Source organism: Bos mutus, chromosome 25 (genome assembly GCF_027580195.1).
Source record: "Bos mutus isolate GX-2022 chromosome 25, NWIPB_WYAK_1.1, whole genome shotgun sequence".
Lineage (NCBI taxonomy): Eukaryota > Metazoa > Chordata > Mammalia > Artiodactyla > Bovidae > Bos > Bos mutus.
Window position 1 is genome coordinate 4,688,664 of NC_091641.1, and position 16,761 is coordinate 4,705,424.

The window sequence follows — 16,761 nt, forward strand, 5'->3', positions numbered from 1 at the left end:
GTGCTGAATCTTTGTTCCAACGAGCAGGGGCCACTCTCTAGCTGCAGCCCGTGGGCCTCTCATTGCAGGCTTCTCTTGCTGGGGACCTCTGGCCTGAGGGTGCTCGGGCTTCAGTAGCTGGGGCTCCCGGGCTCTAGAGCGCAGGCTCAGCAGCTGTCTCATACGGGCTTAGCTGCCCTGAGGTGTGTAGGATCCTCCTGGACCAGGGATAGAACCTGTGTCTCCTGCGTCTCCTGGCAGGTGGATTCTTTATGACTGAGCCACCAGGGAAACCCCACCGTTCCTTTTCGTATCCCAGTCCTTCTTTTGGGGGTCATTTTTGCTTCTTCCTGAAGGACATCAGATCACCTGGGCTGCCATAATAAAGTGCCACAGACAAAGGGGCTTGACAACAGAAATGAATTTCCTCAAAATTCTGACAGCCAAAAGTCTGAAATCAAGGTGTTGGCAGAGCTGGTTTCTTCCGCGGCCTGTCTCCCTGGCTTGTAAATGGCCATCTGCTTCCTGTGTCTTCCTGTGGTCTGCCTCTGTAAATTTCCTCGTCTTATAATGACCTCAGCCATGTTGGATCAAGGCCCATCCTAAGGACATCATTGTAACGTAATCACTCTTTAAGGCCCCATCTCCAAGTACAGCCAGCTTCTGAGGCCCTGGGGGTCAGAATCTCAACATGTGTATTTCAGGGAGGAGATACAGTTCAGCCCATAACATACATTTGTAGTATAAAATAATCTTCTATTTTTATTTGTTTGAAATGCCCTTATTGTCTCCACTTTCTCAAAAGGTATTTCTACTGGCTTTGCAATTCTAGGTTAATGGTTATTTTTTCCCCTCAATGTTTTTAAGGTATTATTTCCCCTGGGACTTGCACTTTGGTCCTGAGGTATCAGCTCTTCATTTATGTTGTTTCTGTGAAGATTCCAAGAGATAGTCCATGCACAGTGCTTAGAACAGTGCCTGGCCCCTGGTAGCTAGTATATAAACAGCAGCTATTGGAAATTCCCTGGCAGTCCAGTGGATGGGACTCCGAACTTTCATTGCTGAGGGCCCAGGTTCAATCCTTACTCCGGGAACTAAGATCCTGCAAGTCACGTGGTGCAGTCCAAAAAAAAAACTGGCTATTATAACTTTCTCTCTGGAATCCTTCAAGATCTTCTCTTTGTCTCTGATGTCCTTGAATTGAACTCATGGTGGTGTATCTTGGTCTGGATTTCTTTTTATCAAGCTAAGCATTTCATGGCATGTGTCAATTTAAAATTCTCAGCCATTATCACTTTAAATATTGCCTCTTCCTCACTCTCTCTATCCCCTTCCGGGACTCTAGTAGGTACACGTTCAATATTCTTCCTTTGTCTTTCCTGTTTCTCTCTTATCCTGCATGTCTTTGTCTGTGTTGGATTCAAGGTAATTTTTTCAGATTTATATTCCAGTTTATTCTCTTCATCTATTTCTTAATCTGCAACATATCTATTAAGTACCTATTTAAGTCATTATATTTTTAATTTTTAGATGTTTTATTTGGTTCTTTTTCACACCCACCCGAACATTTTTAATACTCTCTTATTGTTGCTGTTGTTGTTCAGTCACTAAGTCGTGTCCAATTCTTTGTGACTCCTTGGACTGCAGCACACCAGGCTCACCTATCCTTCCCTGTCTCCCAGAGTTTTGTAAGATTCATGTCCATTGACTTGGTGATGCTATCTAACCATCTCATCTCATCAAATCTTCAACTGAGTGTGTGCGTGCTGAGTTGCTTCAGTTGTGTTCGACTCTTTGGGACCCTATGGACTATAGCCCGCCAGGTTCCTCTGTCCATGGGATTCTTCAGGTGAGAATATGGAGTGGGTTGCCATTTTCTTCTCCAGGGGATCTTCCCAACCCAGGGTTGGAGGGCAGGTTCTTTAATGCTAGTGCTACCTGGGAAGTCCACCCCAACTGGGTACCATAAGCTAAAGACAACCAACCACGAACAGCTAACTAGACTTTAAGCTGTAGCCAATCAAACAATTTCTTTGCTTCCCACTTTCTATGTTTCCCCTGGCTCCCTTCTGCAGAGTGCCCCGCACTGGGTTGACACGGCCCTATTAGAATCGGCTTTTGCTCAGATCCTCTCAATTTTTTTTTCTTTAAATATGCCTTCATTTATCTTTTAATAGATCATGGCTCTCAAAGCCCACCAATCACCTGGAGATCAAGAGATACCTGAGCTCCTTCCTGGAGGTTTGACTCAAAATAGCTCTGGGACTGGTAAGAGTAATAAGATCAGCTAACACTTAGCAAGAACTTGCTTGGGTCCAGGCACGGTGCTAAGTGCTTTACAAGTTCAAGTTCTCAGCTTACATCTTCACAATCACCGGAGATAGTTGCTATTTAAGGGCTCTATTTTATAGAGGAAGAAATTAAAGCTAAAAATGGAGGGAGGAGGGGGGGAAGCTGCCTAAAAGATTATGTAACTAGTAATGGGTTGACAGGAGATTCCATCTCAGACCCAGCAATTCCAGACCCCATCACTGTGCTACATGGCTTTTTCTGGGGGGCGGGGGGGTCCTGGTGATTTTGATGATCAGCTAAAAAGTCGCCCCGAGGCCCACGACACTCTTTAAAAGATGCCATCTGTTTGCAAAGTTTGGCCCGTCCCCCCCTCCCCCCCCAGTGTTTCTGGAAAGCTTTCTCTCTAAACCTAAGACGAGCAGCTGGACCTCTTATCTACATTCCCCAACGTTCATGCAACGCCGAGTGCGCTTCGCGAGCGTTTGGGTCTCACAGGTTGACCCAGTCTGGGAACCCAAGACACACTCCCTCTGTACACCTGGCACTTCTGGTCCCGCCCCGTTTCGCGACATCGCCAATCCCAAGCCCGTTCTTCGTGATTGACGTGGCCCCAGAGCAGTTCTAATTCGCCATGGCGGGCCGCCGCTCCGCCCCCTCGACGACCCCGCCTCCCTTTCATTCTGAAAGAAAGAACCTCGGTCCCGGGAGCCCAATGAGAAGCGCCCCCACCCCAAAGGTCCCGCCTCTTTGGGCGCCGGCCCCGCCCCCAGGGCCGGGGAGATGCCCGCCTCTCAGAGCACCGCGGCCCAATCGGAAGGCGTCACCGTCCGGACGGACGGCAGCCGGCCCAATCCCCGGGCCTCGGGCCGCGTCGTCCCGCCCCCGCGCCGGGCCGAGCGGCGGGCGAGAGCGGGCCTCGGGGCGGCGGCGGCGGCGGACGCGGCCTGAGGGAGCGGCCGGCTGCCGCCTCGCCCGCCGCGGGGTCCATGGCCTGAGCGGCCATGTCCGGCGTGGTGCGGACCCTCAGCCGCTGCCTGCTGCCGGCCGAGGCCGGCGGGGCCCGCGAGCGCAGGGCGGGCGGCGGCGGGGCCCGCGACGCGGAGCGCGAGGCGCGGCGGCGCAGCCGGGACATCGACGCGGGGCTGGCCCGGGAGCGGCGCGCCGTGCGGCGCCTCGTCAAGATCCTGCTGCTGGGCGCGGGCGAGAGCGGCAAGTCCACCTTCCTCAAGCAGATGCGCATCATCCACGGCCGCGAGTTCGACCAGAAGGCGCTGCTCGAGTTCCGCGACACCATCTTCGACAACATCCTCAAGGTGCGCGCTCCCCGCCCGCACACCTGCGCCCAGGTGCGCGCCGGCGCGGCCCCCGGGCCTCGGCGCCCCGGCGGGGACCCCGGCCCCGGCCGCCCTCGGCCCCCGGCTTCTGGGGCGCCGGCCGAGGGTGCGCGCCGCGTCTCCCCGACGGCCCAGGGGCCTTCGCCTCTGCTCTCCTGGGGTGGGGGGTTCGGGGGCTCTTGAAGGGGAAAGCCGGACTCCTTGTGGGGCGTCGGAGGGGCGAGGGCTTCAGAAGCTGGGAGGGCCTTTCCTGGGCTCGGGGTGCCATCCTTGCCCCGCCTTCCCAGTTAAGTTCAGAAGAGCACTGTAGACGGGGCAGGAAACCGGCCGCAAGTCTCTCCTTTTAGACTGTTTACTAGGAAAATTTCCAACATATACAGCGTAGAGAAAAATAGTAGGGACAGTGGGTCCCCGGGCCCCCTCCTCAGAGCTTCAGCAGTGTCGATGGAGTCAGTGCCCCTCCCGGTTTCACCTGTACCCCTCCCTGTTCCCCCACCCCGGTGATTTTGAAGCAAATCCCAGACGTTGTATAGATTCATTAGAAAAGGTTTATTGACAGAGCTCAAAGACAACCATCCGGTGGTTGGTTTGCTCTTTTTTTTTTAATGGTGTTTTATCAAACTAAAAAGTAAAAACTCCTTAATATGGTCAGATAGCCAGCCTGTATGCAGATATCCTACGTTACCACAGAACTGTCGTGTTTGTGTGAGGGTGTAAGTTAAATCCTTGCCTTACAGTTATTAAGCTGTCTCTCAGGTGGAGTTCCGTCTCCAGGTGCTTCTGTCCCTTGCTGCATTTTTATGGATTGCTGTCTGTTTGGAGGGGGAGGGGGAGTGTACAGTTGACCGAGTTTCCCCTCTATTTGTGTTCTGTGTGAGCTTGTGCTGAAGGGCCCCGAAGGGATTCTGGAGAAGACTGATGACAAGAGAAAATAGTCTCCCCTGTACCTAGACTAAGGTCATTTCCTTTTTTTCCCCCTCATAGTGTCTTATTCTACCCTCTTTTTGCCCCTTCACCTACCCGTTCCCCGGCCCATTTTGGGAGAACCAAATCACAGGTATGAGGAGAGTTGTCTCAAAACAGAGGTAGAGGGAGACTTGTCCCAGAATCCTCCCTGGAGACGCTGGGCTCTAAATTTAGCAGAGAACTGTAGAAACCCATTGGCACACATCTTTCACTTCACCCACGAGGACGCCCCAGGCCTTGAGGATGAGGGGCTCCAAGCCGAGCCCTGGAAGCTGGGGCTCCCCGCCTCCAGGCCCGCACCAGTGGTCTCGCATCAATGTTCCCACGTGATGGATTTGTTAGTAAAACGTCTCTTGTGGATAGAAATAGCTCTTTTAGGGTCCTGCCGGGAAGAGAGTCATTTGAATGATAAAACATGCCTCTCCTTTTCACCTCTTTCAAAAGCCTCTCTGTGAGTCAGAGCTCTGGCCCAATACTTCATAAACTTTAAAGGCTAGGTGCCCAGTATGATTCAGGGGATTAACTGTGTTTAAAATTCTCCTCATCTTCTGGGGTAAAGTGCACTTGATTGTCTTTGTCACAGAGCTCGATTTTACTTCTGTGGCTTTTCGGACCTCTGAACCAAGTAGGTTATAAGATTTGGCTGATGGACTCCCAGTTTCTCACAACTCGGGAGGCAGAGAAACTGCTTAGAAACATAGAATCTTAAAATCTAAATCAGTGTATTAAGTGTCTTTTAGAAAACTCAGTTTTAGCTTTTCCCAGTACATATAAACACTAACTTTTACAAACTTCCTTATCAACAAGAAACAGAATTTGTTAAGCAGCATCCTGTTTTCCTTGTCAGTTTTTTTTCTTTTCTAATTGTAGTTCCATATTAAACTCACTTCATTTGTTTTGACCATTTCAGTAAGTAGTTAACAATTCATCTTTCACTCTAAAACCAGTAATTACCACTACTCCCCCCCCCCATTTTTATTTGGAAAGATCACTTTGCGAAGGGACTTTTTAAATAAATTGCTTTGTAGAGGCTCTAGTAGCAGATATTTGAATGATAACTCTTCAGAATAATATTTGTGTCTACAAATAGCGTTCATGTTAACAGGCTATTTTTAAAGCACTAGCTATGTGCTGCGGAGAAGGCAATGGCACCCCACTCCAGTCTTCGTGCCTGGAAAATCCCATGGACGGAGGAGCCTGGTAGGCTGCAGTCCATGGGGTCGCTAAGAGTCAGGCACGACTGAGCGACTTCCCTTTCACTTTTCACTTTCATGCATTGGAGAAGGAAATGGTAACCCACTCCAGTGTTCTTGCCTGGAGAATCCCAGGGGCAGAGGAGCCTAGTGGGCTGCTGTCTATGGGGTCTCACAGAGTCGGACACGACTGAAGCGACTCAGCAGCAGCAGCTATGTGCTGGGTCTTCTTATATATGTCTTTTAATTTTCATAATGCTTCAATGGCACTGTCCATTTAGCCAGTGGGGAAATTGAAAGCAGAGTTTGAAATCTACATGAAGTTAGGTACCTCATTAACAGGTGGCAGAGCTGGGAATTGAACCCTGTCTTTTTTAAATTAAACTTTTAATACTGAGATAATTGCAGCGTCCTGTCAAGAATAGCCCCTGCATACCCACTAACCAGCTCCCCCAAATGGTGAGATTTTGCAGAACCAGTACAATAATAGCACAGCCGAGAAACCGATGTTGAGAAAGTGAAGATGCAGAACGTGCCCATCACAGTAAGTCTTCCTCCTGTTGTCTGTTCTAGTCACTGCAGCCCTTCACCCTCTCCCTGACCTGGCAACAACTGGTCTTTTCTCCAATTCTGTGATTTTGCTATTTCAAGAATATGATATAAATGGAATCTTGCAAGACGTGACCTTTTGGAATCATCTTTTATCAGTCAGCGTAATCCCCTAGAGTTGGTGTGTGTCCACGATTTATAGTCCCTGCCCTTTGATTGCGTTGAGTAAAGAACCTGCCTGCCAGTGCAGGAGACACAGGAGATACCGGTTCAATCCCTGGGTCAGAAAGTTCCCCCGGAGAAGGAAATGGCAGCCCAATCTAGTCTTCTTGCCTGGGAAATCCCATGGGCAGAGGGGCCTGGCGGGCTGCAGTTCACGGAGTCAGACACAACTGAGCGCGCCCGCACCCATGGGGAGGGTTTGCCCCGTTCCCCGTTTGACCGTCTGCCTTTGGAGGGCATCTGGGTTGTTTCCAGTTTCTGCCTATTGTGAATAAATCTTCTATGAACATTGTGTCCGTGTTTTTTGTGAGCATAAATTTTCGTGTATCTGGGATAAATGCCCGAGCGCAGCTGCTCAGCCGTGTGGTAAGTGCGTGTTTAGTTTTATAAGAAACTGCCAGACTGTTTCTGCAGCGGCGGGCTTGCTTTGCGCCCGGCTTTTCTGCGTCCTGGCAGCGTTTGGTGGTGTTGCTCCTCGTTTCAGCCGTTGCGATGGGTGTGTAAGTGCTGTATCACTGCCGTGTCATTTGCGTTTCCCTGATGCCTAATGATGTTGAGCATCTCTCCCGTGCTCGTTTGGCCTCTGTATGTTCTCTCTGGTGAAACGTCTCTTCATGCTTTTTGTCGTCGTTGTTTAGCCGCTCGGTTGTGTCCAGCTCTTTTGTGACCGGATGGACTGTAGCCTGCCAGGTTCCTCTGTCCATGGGACTTCCCAGGCAGGAATATTGAAATGGGTTGCCATTTCCTCCTCCCGGGGTCTTTCCAACCCAGTGATCGAACCTGCATTTCTGGCACTGGTGGGCAGATTCTTTACTGCTGAGCCTCCGTGTTGTAATTAGGTTCCTTGTCTTTATGGTTGAGATTTGAGAGTTCTTTATGTATTCTGGATACTACTCCTTTGTGAAATATGCGGTTTGTAAAAAGTTTCTCCCAGTCCGTAGCTTGTCTTTTCATCCTTTTTAACAAAGTCTTTCACAGAGTAAAAGGGATCCCCTGGTGGCTCAGTCAGTAAAGAGTCTGTCTGCAATGCAGGAGACTTGGGTTCAGTCCCTGGGTTGGGAAGATCCCCTGGAGGAGAAAATGGCAACCCACTCCAGTAGTCTTGTCTGGAGAGTTCCATGGACAGAGGAGCCTGGTGGGCTACAGTCCATGGGGTCTCCAAAAAGTCGGACATGACTGACTGACTAACACTTCCACTTCTCAAAGAGTAGAAGATTTTAATTTTGATGAGGTCCAGCTTATCAGTTTTTCCTGTTTATGGAGCATGCTTTTGGTGTCATCTAAGAACTCTTTGCCTAATAACCCTAGGTCCCAAAGATTTTCTCCTTTTTTTTTTTTTAAATTTTGTAGTTGTACATTTTACTTTTAAGTCCCTGATCCATTTTGTGCTAATTTTTGTATAAGGTTGAGGTTTAGATTGAGGTTTTTTTGCTCTCTGTTCTTTTCTCTGTGGATGTCCAGTTGTTCTGGGATTGTCTGTTGAAAAGACTGTCTGTCCCTCCTCCACTGAGCTGCTTTTCCTCCCCTTTGAACAGTCAAGTGGGCATCTTGTGTGGGTCTGTTTCTGGGTTTTCCATTCTGTTCCATTGGTCTGTGTGGTGCCTCTTCTCCCAGGGTCATTCCATGCTGATGGCAGTAGCTGTATAGAAGTGATAGCAAAGCGATTTCTCCCACCTCATTGTTTCAAGATTGTTTGAGCTATTCTAGGATCTGTGCCTTTCCTATAATTTTAGAGTAAGCTTTCCTATGTCTGTTACAAAAAAAACCTTGCTGTGATTTTGATCGTATTTGCATTAAACCATGTATCAGTTCGGGGAGAATTAACATGTCTCCTATATTGAGTTTTCCAATTAATGAACATGTTATGTCCTCATTTATTTACGTTGTCTTTGATTGTTTTCATCAGTGTTTTTCACTTATCGACAGACACGTCCTGTACATGTTTTGTTACCTTTATACTTAAGCATTTCATTTTCTTTAGAGCCGTTGTAGTGATACTGTGCTTGTATTTTCAGTTTCCACATGCTCATTGTTAGTATATAGAGTAGGATTGATTCTGTGTCTCAATTGTGTGTCCCGTGACCTTGCTAAATACACTTAGTGGTTCTAAGAGCTTTTCTGTAGATTATTTGGGATTTTCCATGTACAGAAACGCTGGGCTGGAAGAAGCACAAGCTGGAATCAAGATTGCTGGGAGAAATATCAATAACCTCAGATATGCAGATGACACCACCCTTATGGCAGAAAGTGAAGAGGAACTCAAAAGCCTCTTGATGAAAGTGAAAGAGGAGAGTGAAAAGTTGGCTTAAAGCTCAACATTCAGAAAACGAAGATCATGGCATCCGGTCCCATCACTTCATGGGAAATAGATGTGGAAACAGTGTCAGACTTTATTTTTCTGGGCTCCAAAATCACTGCAGATGGTGATTGCAGCCATGAAATTAAAAGACGCTTACTCCTTGGAAGGAAAGTTATGACCAACCTAGATAGCATATTCAAAAGCAGAGACATTACTTTGCCAACAAAGATTCGTCTAGTCAAGGCTATGGTTTTTCCTGTGGTCATGTATGGATGTGAGAGTTGGACTGTGAAGAAGGGTGAGCACCGAAGAATTGATGCTTTTGAACTGTGGTGTTGGAGAAGACTCTTGAGAGTCCCTTGAACTGCAAGGAGATCCAACCAGTCCATCCTAAGGGAGATCAGTCCTGGGTGTTCCTTGGAAGGAGTGATGCTAAAGCTGAAACTCCAGTACTTTGGCCACCTCATGTGAAGAGTTGACTCATTGGAAAAGACCCTGATGCTGGGAGGGATTGGGGGCAGGAGGAGAAGGGGACGACAGAGGATGAGATGGCTAGATGGCATCACTGACTCGATGGACGTGAGTTTGAGTGAACTCCGGGAGTTGGTGATGGACAGGGAGGCCTGGCGTGCTGCGATTCATGGGGTCTCAAAGAGTCGGACACGACTGAGTGACTGAACTAAACTGCAAGTTATCTGCAAATAGGGGTACTTATTTTTTCTTTCCCTATAGGTATGCCTTTATTTCTTTTTCTTGCCTTACTGCAGTGGCTAGAACTTCAAGAGAGCTGAGGGTAGTCATAGCTTCTGTTTCTTTCCTGATATTGGCGATCTGTGTCTTCTCTTTGTTTTTGTCAGCCTTCTTTTTAGAGGCTTATCACTTTTACCAATTTGTTTTTCCCCCAAAGAACCAGCTTTTTGTCATTGATTTTCCTTCTGTTTCCAACTTTATTTATTTCTGCTTTTTAGTATTTTTGCTTCTACTTCCTTTGATTTTATTTTGCTCTTTTTAAAAATTTTCTAGAGGTAGAGATTTATTTGAGACTGCTTCTCTCTGCTAATGTAAACATTTTTAAGTGCTGTACATGTCTCCCTCAGCACTGCATTAGCTGTATCCACGTAGTCTGATATGTGGTTTTTAAATTTTTATTCAGTTTCATGTGTATTTTTACTCTTTTTGAGATAGGTTCTTTGGCCCACAGGTTGTTGAGAAGTGTGTTACAGTTTCCAAGAGTTTGGAGATTTTCCCATCAGCTTTCTGTCCTTGATTTCTGTGACTCCATGATGGTCAGAGAATGTACCTTGGATGGTTTCAGCTCTTGTAAATTTGTTGAGGTTTGTTTTATGACCAGGATATGGGCTGTCTTGGTGTATGTTCTGTGGGCATGTGTCGGTGAACGACCCACGGGTACCTGGGAAAGCAGCGTCTGCTGCTGTTCGGAGTTTTCTGCGTGTGTTGGCCGCTCGGTTGGTTGATGGTGGTGTTGCGCTGTGTCGTTGCTGATGCTTCTTTTTAGTAGTTCCGTCCCTGCAGAGTGAGGCGTTCAAGTCGCCAGCTGGCATTGTCCATTTCTCCTTCAGTTCTGTTGGTTTTGCGTCCTGTATTTTAAGAGTCTGTTGTGTGGCGGGTGGACACTCAGGGTGACTGTGTCCTCCTGATAGACTGCTCTTCTTATGTGTAAGGTCCCTTTTGGTCTCCAGTAATTTTCTTTGCTCTGCAGTCTGCTTCAGCAGCTGTTTTAACATAGCCACTCTATTTAATGAATGCTTTCATGGTATGTGTTTGCCATCCTTTGGCTTGTGTCGCTTGATCATGACTGACTCTTTGTGGCCCTGTGGACTGTAGCCCACCAGGCTCCCCTGTCCATGGGATTCTCCAGGCAAGAATACTGGAGTGGGTTGCCATTTCCTGCTCCAGGGGATCTTCCCCACCCAGGGATCGAACCCTCATCTCTTGCATCTCCTGCATTGGCAGGTGGATTCTTTACCACTAACACCACCTGGGAAGCCCTTCCACCCTTTTAGTGAAAGTGAAAGTCATTCAGTCATGTCTGACTCTTTGCAACCCCGTGGACTATTGAATCCGTGGAATTCTCCAGGCCAGAATTACTGGAGTGGCTAGCCTTTCCCTTCTCCAGGGATCTTCCCAACCCAGGGATCGAACCCAGGTCTCCCGCATCGCAGGTGGATTCTTTACCAGCTGAGCCACAAGGGAAGCCCAAGAATACTGAAGTGGGTAGCCTATCCCTTCTCCAGAGGATCATCCCGACCCAGGAATTGAACCAGGGTCTCCTGCACTGCAGGTGGATTCTTTACCAGCTGAGCTATCAGGGGAGCCCCTACCCTTTTATATTTTGGGTTTTGTTTCTGCTGTTTCTTGCCTTCCTGTGAGTTATTTAAATATGTTTCAGGTTTCCATCTTGATTGGTTTTTGAGTGGGTCAGTTTTGTACCGGTATCACTTTCTTGGTGTTTGCTCTAAGCTTACAGTAGGCATATGTAGCTTACCCTAATCTACTGGACACTGTTCTACAGCTGTAAGTGAAGTGTGGGAACTTCATTCCTGTTTAGATCCCTCTGCCCTCCCACTTGTAGGATATCAGTGTTCTTACGTGTTTCTTGTACTTTGGGCACCTCATCAGATGGTTTTACTCCAGTCATCAAGTATGACTTAAGAAACTCGCGAGAAGTAGAGTGGTTATGTTTGCACTTGTTTTTACCTGTTCTGTGTTCTTTGCTTGCTGAAGTCTCCTAAGCCTTCTCCTGTTACCCTCTCCTTTCTGTTTGGAGAAATTTCCTTTAGCCATGTAAATGTGGATTTGCCTGCAACAAAGTGTCTCAGCTTTCTTTGTCCAAGAATGTCTTTATTTCACCTTTAATCTTGAAGAATGTCTTTGCTAGCAATGGATTCACAGCTGACACTTACTTTCTCTTAGTACTTGAAAAATGTGCCACATTCTTCTGGCTTCCATGGTTTCAGACGAGAAGTCAAGCCTTTCGGGTTACTGTTCCCCTGTCAGTACATGCCTCACGACTCTCCAGACGATTTTAAGATTTTCTCTTTGTCTCTGGTTTCCAGAAGTTTAACTATGATTTGTCTGGACATAGGTTTCTTTCAGCTTATTGTATTTAGGGTATGCTCAGCTTCTTAGGGCTTCCCTGGTCGCTCAGTGGGTAAAGAATCTGCCTGCAATGCAGGAGACCCGGGTTTGATCCCTGGGCCAGGAAGATCCTCTGAGGAAGGAAATGGCACCCCACTCCAGTATTCTTGCCTGGAGAATCCCATGAACACAGGAGCCTGGTGGGCTACAGTCCATGGGATGGTGAAGAGTTGGACACAACTGAGCGACTGACGCTTCCAGCTGCTTGAATCTGTATATTTATGTCTTTTGCCAAATTGGGTTGTTTCTCATCATTATTTCTTCAAATACTTTTGTAGTCTTACTGTTTTTTCCCTTCCCTCTGGGACTCTGGGGATAGGTGTGTTAGCCCTCATGCCTGATGACCAGGTCCCTGAGGCCCTTCTGCCTTGTGGAGTGGGGTTCTGACCTCAGCTCTCCCTAGACCTGGCTGACTCCAGGGAAGCAGGAGTCAGTAATGGCCATCGGCCCAGCTCCCCACGGGGCCTGGTTGGGGTGGAAGCTTAGCTCCCCACCAGCACTGCCCTGCACGGGCGGGGGTCAGAGCACCTCCTGGGTGTCTCGGCAGGGCCAGGGGTGAGGTCCCCCTTTGGCCCCACCAGCAGCTCTTCCTGGTGGCTGCCTGGAATGTTCGCCTGGTTCCCAGGAACTGGAAGGGGATGTGGAAGGTCGCTTCCCTCTCAACCCCACTGAAACCCCCGAGGAGGACGTGTGCCGTTTTTCTGTTGGTTTCTGCCTGGAGTCGAGTGGGTGTCTTCTGCTGTAAGGCCACCTTCTTCCTGGCCCTTTGGCCGGGGACACTGGCTGCCCGCCTACCTCTTGGCTTTTCCAGCTTGGGGGTGCCTGCAGCCCCCTGTCCTGGGTGGGCGGGGACAGTTGGGACACCTGGGGGCTCCCTGCCGCACCCTCCTCAAGTCTGGGGCCCCAGGCAGCCTGCCGCGTCCTTCCCACCCCCTTTCCTGTGTCGCGTCGAGAGCGTTTTTTGCGTGTAGTGGCGAGGGCCCGAGGGGAGCGGAGCGCCTGTGTCGGCCGAGCTGGAGCCCGCGTCCTCCTGGTCTTCCCGTGCCGGGTGCGGGGCTCTTCCTGGCGATCACAGCTGTGCCTGAATCTGATCCGTTCCCATGCTATGGGGCAGTGGGTGATCTGAACCTACTAGGTGCTTTGACTTCTGTAAGTACTACACGTAAGACTTCCTCATCTTTCTTGTTATTTTTATAATCTTTAAGATGCTAATCTGTCACTTCCCGAGTGGGCTGTCCTAAAAGTTCGGGTCATCAGTGTTTCGGAACCTGCACAGGCACGCCTCTGGTGCTGGCGCGCACCTCGGTGGGTGTGTGGACGCCCCAGACCAGCGTGGCTTTATCTCACGCTGCTTTCCATCCCCGCATCTGTGACTTCAGGAGCCCTTTTTAATTGCCGGATTTCACGTCCAGTTAGAGGTGAATACCGTGTGTTAGCTGTGTGAAGATCCTTTGTTCCATGGGACTGGGAATTGCACACAGTCTCATGGGTGGATCACCTAACTGCACAGAGGTGGACCTTCCTTGTGCGTTGCACGTCGGTGGTTTTACCTTCTGAAGAATGGCGTGAGGAGGGCCTGCGGCCTTTCTTGGCACTGCTGCAGGAGGATGCGCTGCAGCCAGTGGTTTGGGCTCTGTACCCGAGGGTTTGTGCTCCACGCTGGTGGGAAGGGAATGTTTAGTGACGGGCTCTGTGCGGGCCTCACCGCGCAGGCCCTCTTGAGAGCCGGGGAGACGGTGCTCTCTTGACTGGCGTGGAGCGTGAGGGACTCGTGGGAGGCGGCCCCGCACTGAACAGGGCAGGTGAACTCCGGCTGAGGTGTCAGGAAAGCCTGCCACGGAGGCGTGATGTGAGCTGGCCCCTGAGAGCCCTGGAGGATCCCAGCAGGTGGAGAGCTCACCACTGAGACTGTCCGCGTGCGCTCCGTGGGTCTGTCCGTTAAGACGGAGTTCTGGTAAGCCGAGCTGTTAAAGCACGAGTGTGGCAGCGAGAGAACCATGTAGGGCCAAGGACTGCTCACGATGTCAGCCCGCTGGAAACCGCGATAGCTGAATGCTAACCCTTCTTGCTAGAGAATTCCTTTGTGTGCATACAGCTTCAAGGAGCCCCTCGGACGTGGTAGGTCCCAATCGCGGGTCGACGTACGCTCTATGGACTCCAGTTCAAGAACTTCTGTTGAGGTATGAATGCCGAGCTTGCGTCGCATTTTGGGAACCTCTTATTTTCATCATTAGAGGCTCGCTGTGTTGTGTTTGCCTTTCTGTCGGGGCCGATGGGGCTCTGGAGAAGCCTCCCCTGCTGTCCTGGGTTTTTAAGCTCCTCGAGACTCCGGGCCTGTAGGCTCTGCCTCTTGGCTCCAGAAGCACCGGTCGGGCTTGAAGCTGCAGTGGGTCTGCTTGAGAGCAGGAACCCAGGTGTGGTTCTGGGCTCTGGAGGAACAGTTGGGTTTTTTTGCTTTGTTGGCAAGTTGCACTTAAATAAGGAAGTTCACTTTTGTATGTGGACACACATGGTTGGTCCTTTAGCGATGTCAAAAAAACAAAAACAGCAACATCATCCTCCATTGGTTAAAAAAAATCCAGCGATGCCCCTCTGGCCGTTGTCGGAGGCTTCAGAGCACATGGACAGTGGATTTTCCCTGCCTGTTTTCAGGACGCAGTGTCTGAGCTTCAGCCACCAGACACGTGCGGTTTGGGAGACAGCTGTTGCTTGTGCCAGATCTCGTTCTGTCAGCAGCTTGTCATGATTTTTTGTTGTTGTAGTTGAGAGTGGGGACGTGGATCTTATCGGTTTTAAATGGAACTGAAGATCTAAACTGAAGCCTTAGCTGGAGATCTAATTATAGGGTGATCTTCAAAGAAGCTAATGTTGTGTACTGGACGTGATGCCTCCCTCACGTTACCTGAAGGGCGGTGCCATCCCTTAAAGACAGGCTGGTTTAGTTCATGTTGTAACTACTGTAGTTTGTAGTTAAACAAAAGCAACCCAGTCCTCTTCGCATCTTGTCAAGTGTGCTGGAGAAGGGGGACGCAGAGGATGAGATGGATGGCATTACTGACGCAATGGACGTGAATCTGAGCAAACTCCTGGAAAGAGTGAAGGACAAGGAAGCCTGGCGTGCCGCAGTCCATGGGGTCGCAAAGAATCGTACACGACTTACTGACTGAACAATGACCACAGAGTGCTGGACAAACAGCTGCCTGGTTTGAATGCGTCACCCTCTTAGAGGACCAGGATACGAAGAACAGTTGCTGGCATGGGACAGATGTGTCTTTTTGAGTTTATCTTTTGTGCAGTAAGATATCTGTCTCACCTGGGGACACATATTCGGGTAGGTCCAGCTACTTTGGTTCGTGGAATGGAAGACAGTTTGCATGCTGCCTTAGCATATCAGGTAGAAAAGCCGCTGCTTCTGTGTTGGCGTGGTGAACGGAATCGTTGGAACACGTGCTTTGGAGGTGCGGCATCAGAGGGCCATAAAGGAACAGTTGTCCGTCCTGAGAGTGTTCGCAGGTGGACAGAAGGGAGCAGGGGAGCAGCCCTGCCCTGTCCCTGGCGCCAAGGGCAGGGAAGTGTTCCCAGCCCCGCTTTGTTCAGGAAGTGCAGGCCTAGCAGACAGCCCCTCTCTCCACACCCAGGCATCTGCTTTACTGTCCAGTCTGAAAGCCACTGGCCACTGCCCCAGCTTTGTCAAATGGCCCCGTTAGACTCAGCACAGGATACAGGGATCAAGATCATCCCCATGGAAAAGAAATGCAAAAAAGCAAAATGGCTGTCTGGGGAGGCCTTACAAATAGCTGTGAAAAGAAGAGAAGCGAAAAGCAAAGGAGAAAAGGAAAGATATAAACATCTGAATGCAGAGTTCCAAAGAATAGCAAGAAGAGATATGAAAGCCTTCTTCAGCGATCAATGCAAAGAAATAGAGGAAAACAACAGAATGGGAAAGACTAGGGATCTCTTCAAGAAAATCAGAGATACCAAAGGAACATTTCATGCAAAGATGGGCTCGATAAAGGACAGAAATGGTATGGACCTAACAGAAGCAGAAGATATTAAGAAGAGATGGCAAGAATATACAGAAGAACTATACAAAAAAGATCTTCACGACCCAGATAATCACGATGGTGTGATCACTGACCTAGAGCCAGACATCCTGGAATGTGAAGTCAAGTGGGCCTTAGAAAGCACCACTACGAACAAAGCTAGTGGAGGTGATGGAATTCTAGTTGAGCTATTCCAAATCCTGAAAGATGATGCTGTGAAAGTGCTGCACTCAATATGCCAGCACATTTGGAAAACTCAGCAGTGGCCACAGGACTGGAAAAGGTCAGTTTTCATTCCAATCCCAAAGAAAGGCAATGCCAAAGAATGCTCAAACTACCACACAGTTGCACTCATCTCACACGCTAGTAAAGTAATACTCAAAATTCTCCAAGCCAGGCTTCAGCAATATGTGAACCATGAACTTCCTGATGTTCAAGCTGGTTTTAGAAAAGGCAGAGGAACCAGAGATCAAATTGCCAACATCCGCTGGATCATGGAAAAAGCAAGAGAGTTCCAGAAAAACATCTATTTCTGCTTTATTGACTATGCCAAAGCCTTTGACTGTGTGGATCACAATAAATTTTGGAAAATTCTGAAAGAGATGGGAATACCAGACCACCTGACCTGCCTCTTGAGAAATCTGTATGCAGGTCAGGAAGCAACAGTTAGAACTGGACATGGAACAACAGACTGGTTCTAAATAGGAAAAGGAGTTCGTCAAGGC

At 49.1% G+C, this 16,761-nt stretch overlaps 1 protein-coding gene across 2 annotated transcripts in view; it reads left to right on the forward strand.

The window, feature by feature from the left end:
- The first annotated feature begins 3,162 nt into the window (after positions 1-3,162).
- Positions 3,163-16,761, forward strand: part of GNA12 (G protein subunit alpha 12) — a 77,555-nt gene continuing 63,956 nt past the window's right edge. For both annotated transcript variants that reach the window (XM_070362452.1, XM_070362453.1), the window contains exon 1: positions 3,163-3,584. In XM_070362452.1, the coding sequence (XP_070218553.1) occupies positions 3,273-3,584 (312 nt within the window). In that variant the 5' untranslated portion in view covers positions 3,163-3,272. The remainder of the gene's footprint in view (positions 3,585-16,761) is intronic.